The 8,905-nt window shown below is 36.2% G+C and overlaps 1 protein-coding gene across 1 annotated transcript; it reads left to right on the forward strand.

Moving 5' to 3' along the window:
• Window positions 1-2,518: 2,518 nt before the first annotated feature.
• Window positions 2,519-6,703, forward strand: ALiX (programmed cell death 6-interacting protein-like protein AliX). Its single transcript, XM_075291837.1, has 6 exons — window positions 2,519-2,890; window positions 3,150-3,268; window positions 3,336-3,617; window positions 3,685-5,280; window positions 6,006-6,188; window positions 6,248-6,703. The coding sequence occupies exons 1-6, from the start codon at window positions 2,679-2,681 to the stop codon at window positions 6,361-6,363; spliced, it is 2,508 nt and encodes an 835-aa protein (XP_075147952.1). The 5' UTR covers window positions 2,519-2,678; the 3' UTR covers window positions 6,364-6,703.
• Window positions 6,704-8,905: the final 2,202 nt, after the last annotated feature.

Raw genomic sequence — 8,905 nt, forward strand, 5'->3', positions numbered from 1 at the left:
CTGCAGTTATTATTATTATTATTAAAAGCTTGACTAGTATGGGCAAGAAATGGGCATGCCCTAATTTTTTCATTATAGTCAATTGAAATAACCGTAAAAATCGACTTTGAAGTAGAGGGGTGCACGTGACACGAAATTGTCGTGACTCATGAACATTTTCGTGTCTCACGCGTGAGTCGTGAGTCACGCTGACGGCAACGGCGTGAGTGTTCGTGAGCGTGATTAACCAACCAAATGTCGTGCGTGAGCGTGAGTCACGAAAATAATATCTTCGTGAGTGTGCGTGAGTAACGAATTTCGGAAAAGCACGCTCACGAAAATAATCCCGCTTACGAACATAAAATGCTTACGAGTTGAATTCATTTATAATTTTAGTAACATCCTTGGTGGAAAGAGTTTTATAACGCACTCGATTTTAACCATACTCATGTTCTCAGTCAGGTTCTATAGGTAAATCACTCATAAAATTATTCGTGAGTCACGAAGTTTTTCGTGAGTCATGACATTTAAAAGATTTTCGTGCGTGAGTATAAATTTTCTTTTCGTGAGCGTGCGTGACCGTGAGTCCCACCAAAAAATATCGTGCGTGAGTGTGAGCAAAATATTACCTCTACTTTGAAGTAGAGGCGTGCACGTGAATAATACCACGCTCATGCAAAAAAATTGTACTCACGCACACTCACGCACGAAAATCTTTTAAATGTCGTGACTCACGAAAAATATCGTGACTCACGAAAAACCTCGTGATAAAAAGAAACAGTTTTTCGCTATATGGTGGAAGCAGAATATATGAAGATATTAATATCCCGACTTCAAGACGGTATTTTGATTTGAAATATTTCTTATCCTACTCACATAGTAAGGTAGTAGATAGCAGAAAAATCTGCTAAAATAGCAAAAAGTTTTTAACGAAGGATATAACCACAATTATTCCATATGTCGAAAAGACACCCGAAAAAGTGCAACAGTCCACTCTTTTGAATCTAAAATTCCTACATAATAGCTACATTGATAGCTGATTATATTCGCGAACTAATAAATAAGTTACTTCCCACTAGACACCGTTGTGCAATGGTTAGCATGCCCGCCTTGCATACACAAGGTCGTGGGTTCGATTACTGCTTCGACCGAACAATAAAACGTTTTTCAGCGGTGGATTATCCCACCTCAGTAATGCTGGAGACATTTCTGAGGGTTTCAAAGCTTCTCTAAGTGGTTTCACTGTAATGTGGAACGCCGTTCGGACTCGGCTATAAAAAGGAGGTCCCTTGTCATTGAGCTTAACATGGAATCGGGCAGCACTCAGTGATAAGAGAGAAGTTCACCAATGTGGTATCACAATGGACTGAATACTCTAAGTGAGCCTGATACATCGGGCTGCCACCTAACCTAACCTTCCCACTAGTCAAATAATTCTTTCTCGGGAGTAACTGGACAACGAAAAAAAAAATAATAGTTTCCTTCTGTTCTCAATAAGGAGCGACCATCAAATCTACATCATTTCGATGACGACATACAACAGATAGTATGGTTTTGTATAGTAAATCAAAAAGGATGAGTTCATGAACAATTTGGGGTTTCATTATAAATATATATTATATATCATTTTTATTCGTCTATCTACCTATTTAGTTTACCACTATGTTAATTTTGTGTAAGATCCGGCAATAAATGGAGTAAAATAGTTACTTAAGGCCAGTATTAAATTTGCATTATCGCGCTAAAATAGCAATTTTTCACGATTACTTTTCTTTAATAATTCATTTTAAAGTAAATAAACTTTTTCAATTGTTGCTTTGGAGCATTCCCCACCCGGGTATAGCAAAATTTACCAAAAAAGTAATAATGTTGTCATGCTTTTACAGATTTATTTTTGATTTTACCGGCTAAACTGACAAATTGGGGTATGCATATTTTTGGGAGCTATTTAAATTAGGCCCGATGTCTCTGTCTCAAATTCCAAGTAAATCATATAAATATTGACTGTCGTGAGAAAAAAACAAATAGAAAATTATCGATTGGGCAGTGGTAGGAGACGCTACAATAACGCTACATTTTTCTACAGGCAAAAATATCCTTTACATTACTATGGGCTCACCTCCAAATCCGCTTGCTTTTACCTGTATTTTTTCATTTCATTTTTATTTATTTATTTCCTCGGGTTTTGCATAGTCGATTTTTTTTATAAAGCTTTTATTTGAGTATCATATCGCCCATAACTGTGACCTTTGCGCATGAAAATACACACAGGGTATATATTTACAATTATAATAAATTATGTAAATAAACATAGGTTATCGACATAAACGAAGTTTATATTCAACAGGAGATTATGAACGACGATTCGATTTTGCAAAAGGTAATACCAGTGTTGCCAATCACAATTTAAAATTCAAATTAGTGTACGTTGTAGTACTACGCTGAAAATTATGCCGTTATGCGCTAAGCTTTTGTTTTGGCAATAGTATTAATTGACATTTGCTGTCGGTTTATATTCTACCGCCGTTGTTAGTGTTGTTGTTGAGCTAGACATTCGTAAACACTTGCCGAAAAAGTCGTCATCATATCTGTTGTGTGAGGCAAGAACTGGATTTTTTGATAGCATACCTTAAAACAAATCAAAGTAGGAAAATTGCATTGGACCAGAAGAAGTAGTATTGCGTAAATAATCGTAAGTCATGTCGAAATTATTGGGAGTGCCCCTTAAAAAGCCAGCAGAGGTGGATGTTGAGAAGCCCCTCAACAATCTAATCCAGAGTACATATAGCGGAGCATCGCCAGAGGCAAAAGAATCTTATAAAACTGCTGTTCAACAATTTGCCAGGCAACGTAATGCTTCCATATGGAAATTCTTTGAAAAATATGAATCCTCATTGGAGATTGTCTATGCGTAAGTGGTATTTATTTACAATCTAACTTCATTTGTTCGGAAACAGAAAAATATAATAAAGTAAAAAACAGTGACTCATACATAAAAAAAGAAAATAAACTAGGAATGACGTCGCTCATATGTATGTCCGAAGGCGAAATACTGAAATTGCCCTCTTAATTAAATGTGTAAAAAGTACTTTCGTTATCTTTTTTGCTTTATGGCTATTGCTCTTTTGTCCGCAGTTTATCGCTAATCTTGGTTGTTTATTCTATTCTAGTTATTATGATCAGATTTGTGCTCTCGAGACCAAGATACCAGCTAATGAATTACAGATTCCATTCAAATGGAAGGATGCTTTTGATAAGGGCACCATATTTGGAGGACGTATTAGTCTAAGTAAGCTTTATCTATGAAGTGTAATCGATCGAATTCAGTCTAATAAAGCTTTTCTCTATGTTTTTAGCACACACTTCACTGGCCTATGAGAAGGTATGTGTACTGTTCAATATTGCCGCTCTCCAGTCAAATGTTGCTGCTATGCAGCCTACGGACAGCGATGAAGGATTGAAGCTTTCCATAAAATTATTCCAACTAAGCGCTGGTATTTTCCAACATTTAAAGGCAGCTGTACCAGCAGCCGTTCCTTCAGAGCCCACGCCGGATCTAAATCAAGATACTTTGGCTGTATTGCAGGCATTAATGATATCGCAGGCACAAGAAGTCTTTGTAATGAAGGCAATAAAAGGTAGGCCATAATAGAAACACCACCACACCACTTTGCAAACACCTATAATTATTGGGTTTAATTTTAGATAATATGAAGGAAAATATAATTGCAAAACTATGCTGCCAATGCGAAGAATTCTACTCCGATGTATTGCGTGCCATGCAAAAGGAATCTGTTCGAAATGTATGGGAGAAGGAATGGATACCCAATGTCGCTGGCAAACAAGCCGGCTTCCATGCTCTTACTCAATTATATCAAAGTTTGGTTTGCCGTGCTGCCAAGAAAATTGGAGAGGAAATCGCACGTTTGCGCAACGCCGTTGATCTTTTCAAATCGGCCCAAACCCGTTCCAATAATCCAACGTATTTGGAAGAATATTTCAATAAAGCTAAACGCAATTTAGCCGAATCCGTAAAAGATAATGATCTAATTTATAATGAAATGATACCAGACGTAACTGCCCTGCAATCTCCCGGAAAAGCCCAATTGGCAAAACCATTGGCCATGTCTTCTCCTATGGCAAAAGATTTTGATGATGTTTTCAAGGGTTTGGTTCCTGTAGAATTGCATCGTGCTCTACAGGCTTCCGATATGCGCAAGAATGAAATCGTAAATGCTGAAATTATGAAGCTTAGAGAAGCTACACAAACTTTGAATGGAGTATTGGCAAGTCTTAATCTTCCAGCGGCAGTTGAAAGTACGGATGGTGGTTCAGGTGTGCCCCCATCATTGATAGAGAAATCAAATGAAGTTCGCCAAAAGGGAGGCATTGAAGCCATCAATGGACATCTGAAGGAACTGCCCGAACTTCTCAACCGTAACCGTGAAATTCTTGACGAAACCGAAAGAATGCTGGACGAGGAACGTGATTCGGACAATCTATTGCGTTCTCAGTTCAAAGAAAAATGGACTCGTCTCTCGTCCGAAAAATTAGGGGAAGTGTTCCGTACGAACTCCAAGAAATATCGTGAAGTTATTAATAATGCTGTAGCCGCCGATAGAATAGTGCGTGAGAAATTCGAAAAGAACCAGAAAGGCATTGAATTGCTTTCTTTGCCCATTGATCAATTGCAACAGGCTATGCCTGCCTCAGGAGGATCTGTAGATCCAAACTGTGCCAGCGTACAAAAACTCAAGGAATTAATGGAATCTGTAGAAACTATTAAAGCCGAACGTGATGTTATAGAATCAGAGTTAAAATCTGCAACATTTGATATGAAAAACGAATTCTTGGAAGCTTTGCGCAAAGATGGAGCAATTGACGAACCAGCTCTCTCACTAAAACGCATCGGCGAAACATTACAACCCTTGCAACAACAAATTAAAGACAGTGTTGAGCGTCAAAAGGCACTGGTTTCCGATATTCAAATAGCTCACAGCGAATTTGTATCAGAAACTGGTTCAAGTAGTACATCGAGAGACACTCTATGCCAAGAATTGGCTACAGCCTATGACAGCTTCATTGAATTGTTGGGTAATCTCAAAGAAGGCACCAAGTTCTACAATGACTTAACAGAACTCTTGGTTGTTTTCCAAAATAAAATATCCGATTTCTGTTTTGCTCGCAAAACCGAAAAGGAAGAATTGCTAAAAGATTTAACAACAGAATCAAGCCGTCAAGGAGCTGGACCAACACCACCTCTACCATCACATTATGCATCAACATCGGGAAGTGGTACAGGTAAGTTATAACTAAATGTTTGTGTGGAGAAATAGGTGGTCAATCAGTCGGATAGTTTTCGATGAGATTTTGACTCTATACCAGATCTGTAAAGGTCCTTGAATGTCACGAAACCCCGATTTCGATATTTCATCGCTGGTCTAAACTGGTCAACACATCAATAATAATAATAATAATACTAGTTCATTTATTTTCTTTGTCGGAGAATATCGTATATAATTTTAGTAATATGTAGAATAATTCATACGAATGTATAAGCAGATTGCTTTCATATCTGGCCATCATAAAAATAACCCTAGAGTCCTACCAGAAATCACCGACAGATCTGGTCAAGAATATTTCGATGCATCAGCTAAAATTTGCAGGTCTAGATCGACACTGAGGGTCATTTTGATTTAATCGGAATGAGTATAAACGGAACTATATGAGTAATTTTCTTGAAAAAGTTAACTAAACATTACTCTTTGTAGCTAAAGCAAGTGAATAAGGTATAACAAAGGTAGAACATTATAACAATAATTTATTCCCAAAGCGTTGGTTGGTTCGATATTTCAAAATGCATACTTTATTTTCCAAATTATATGTGCCACACCAAGATGTTCAGGGAACAATTTCTATAATATTTTTAACATGAATTTAGGCTCTATAAAATTTAGTCAAAAATGTGAAAAGATTACTGTTTTTGTATTTGCTTCAACTATTGGAATGATAATCCTGTTTTATAGACCTCCCTTCAACTCCATCATCTGCTCCTTCATCAGCACCACAGGGAAATGTGCCTTACCCGCAAGCAGTACAAGGTATGCCTATGCCTTACGGAGCTGGAGCTAATGTACCGTATCCCGCTTACGTTCCACCACCAATGCCACAAGGCTTTAATCCTTATGCTACCCTGCCTTACCCAGGAAGTAAGTATTTCTATTAATATAGAAATTATCATGCTTCCAAATTTCAATATTTACAATAGGCTACCAATATCCAGGATTCCCACAAGGACCTCCACCTGGTAATTATGGCACCTATCCAGGTAGTTTTGCTAATCAACAGGGTGGATATCCAAACCAAAAACCACCAGGATGGTAAATGAGGACAGAGTATTTCGTCCCAAAATGTCTAAAATATGTTTTCGCTTTCGTTTCGTTTTATTATAATTATCCAATTATCATCATGTATTATCAAATGATCAAATCAACACAACATAATGTTTGTTTTTAGTTGAACAAAATGTATCTTTATTGTCAAGCTAAAAGTTATTTGTCTCACGAGTTTGTGCTATCCATAATAAAATATTGTTGCTTGCTAGCAAATGGTGTTAAGTAGTCGAAAATAATGCATCAATTTTAGTGATCTAATATAAGAATACTGAGTTTTATATGTTACAATAAATATTCTCAATAAAATAAAAACACATATTTATCCAAAATATTTTTTAATTATCAATACATTTTATATATGGTTTACGAAAAATTAATAAATCACAGCAAACTTCCAGTTAACTTCCACCGCCATTACCGTGACATACCTTCTCAAAAACAAATATAGTTTACTTCAATGTTTTGTTTTTGCTATTTTTAATGTTACCCGCCTATTTATACCCTCCACCATAGGATGGGGGTATATAAACTTTGTCATTCCGTTTGTAACACATCGGAATATTGCTCTCAGACCCCATAAAGTGTATATATTCTGGGTCTTGGAGAAATTCTGAGTCGATCTAAGCATGTCCGTCCGTCCGTCTGTTGTAATCACGCTAACTTCCGAACGAAACAAGCAATCGACTCGAAACTTGGCACAAGTAGTTGTTATTGATGTAGGTCGGATGGTATTGCAAATGGGTCATACCGGATCTGTTATGTATAGCCCCCATATAAACGGACCCCCCAGATTTGGCTTGCGGAGCCTATAGAGAAGCATATTTCATCCGATCTGGCTGAAATTTGGTACATTGTGTTGGTATATGGTCTCTATCAACCATGCAAAAAGTGGTCCATAATTATATATAGCCCCCATATAAACCGATCCCCAGATTTGGATTGCGGAGCATCAAAGAGAAGCAAATTTCATCCGATCCAGCTGAAATTTGGTACATGATGTTATATGGTCTTTAACAACCATGCAACAATTGGTCCACATCGGTTCATAATTATATATAGTCCCCATATGAACCGATCCGCAGATTAAGCTTGCGGAGCCTCTAAGAGCCAAAAATAATCTACCAACATTTTATTGCTATAGAAAATTTTGTCAGAATTTTATTTCTGTAGAAACTTTTGTCAACATGTTATTTCTATAGAAAATTTATGAAGCATTTCACAGTTGGAGAGGTATATTTTGCAAAATCTTCCAAAGCATCAAGAATTCTACCAATCTACCAAACAGTAAAAAATCTGCCATTTTTGGTAGACTCGTGTTCATAATTGTATATAGCCCCCATATAAAGCGACGCCCATATTTCAATTCTGGCTCTATAATTACCGCACAAAAGTTCATATCGGTTCGTAATTATTTCTTCCCTATATATACCGGTCAAGAACGTATATATATACGTATTTAATCGACCTTTCTTTTGTCTACTATATATCCCGCATGGACTAGCTTACAATTTAGGAGATGATGTTAAGAAGTTTTAAGATGCCTTGCCATCGGCCGCAACCCAAGTAATTTAATTGTGGATGACCGTCCTTAGTAGAAGTTTCTACGCAATCCATAGTGGAGGGTACATAAGATAAGGCTTAAATATTGGTTTTCCCATAGAAATATCCGTACTAATTGATTAACTCAAAAATTATTTATTCTTTGAATATCGTCTTAAAAATTCATGTTTCACTAATTGAATATTTTTAGGACTACATATACTGTTGAATAATGATTCTTCAATAACGTTCAGTGGTTTGTCATCTGTTTTTTCATTCATTCTGCGAGGATTGCTTCGTTTGTGGTTGTTCTTTAGATAATTCTCCCATTGATTATCGGTTAATAAGGAAACTTCAAAAATATTTTGGAAATCATTTTTTAAAGATACAAAACTTTTTTCGGATATGTAACAATATGGGTGGGTCGAACATTTAGTTTTAGCATCACTTTGGTTTTTCTCTACTTCATCTTTTTGTTGAACCAAGTAGTCCAGAATATTAAACAATTCATCATATGAGGTGGAACAGGAAAGCTAAGAAAGAGTTAAAAGGAACACTTAATAGCTATTTTAAAGTAGTAGTAGTAATCTAAATAAAATACCAAACATTTTAAAATTCGTTAAAAAGTGTATTATCGTAAAATTTTAGAAAATAGACTTTCTAAAAAGAACGCCTTTTAGAATTTAGATAAGGTCGTCCAAATTCAAAACTTTTGTCAACATGTTATTTCTATAGAAAATTTATGAAGCATTTCACAGTTGGAGAGGTATATTTTGCAAAATCTTCCAAAGCATCAAGAATTCTACCAATCTACCAAACAGTAAAAAATCTGCCATTTTTGGTAGACTCGTGTTCATAATTGTATATAGCCCCCATATAAAGCGACGCCCATATTTCAATTCTGGCTCTATAATTACCGCACAAAAGTTCATATCGGTTCGTAATTATTTCTTCCCTATATATACCGGTCAAGAACGTATATATATACGTAT

The sequence above is a fragment of the Haematobia irritans genome, chromosome 1 (assembly GCF_050003625.1).
Source record: "Haematobia irritans isolate KBUSLIRL chromosome 1, ASM5000362v1, whole genome shotgun sequence".
Classification (NCBI taxonomy): Eukaryota; Metazoa; Arthropoda; class Insecta; order Diptera; family Muscidae; genus Haematobia; species Haematobia irritans.

What these genes read in the sequence shown, in the direction of transcription:
- ALiX (XM_075291837.1), top strand. Translation starts at nt 2,679, where the DNA reads ATGTCGAAATTATTGGGAGTGCCCCTTAAAAAGCCAGCAGAGGTGGAT. An exon ending in TGGAGGACGTATTAGTCTAA is followed by an intron (nt 3,269 to 3,335) that starts GTAAGCTTTATC and finishes CTATGTTTTTAG; the next exon opens with CACACACTTCACTGGCCTAT. An exon ending in TGTAATGAAGGCAATAAAAG is followed by an intron (nt 3,618 to 3,684) that starts GTAGGCCATAAT and finishes GTTTAATTTTAG; the next exon opens with ATAATATGAAGGAAAATATA.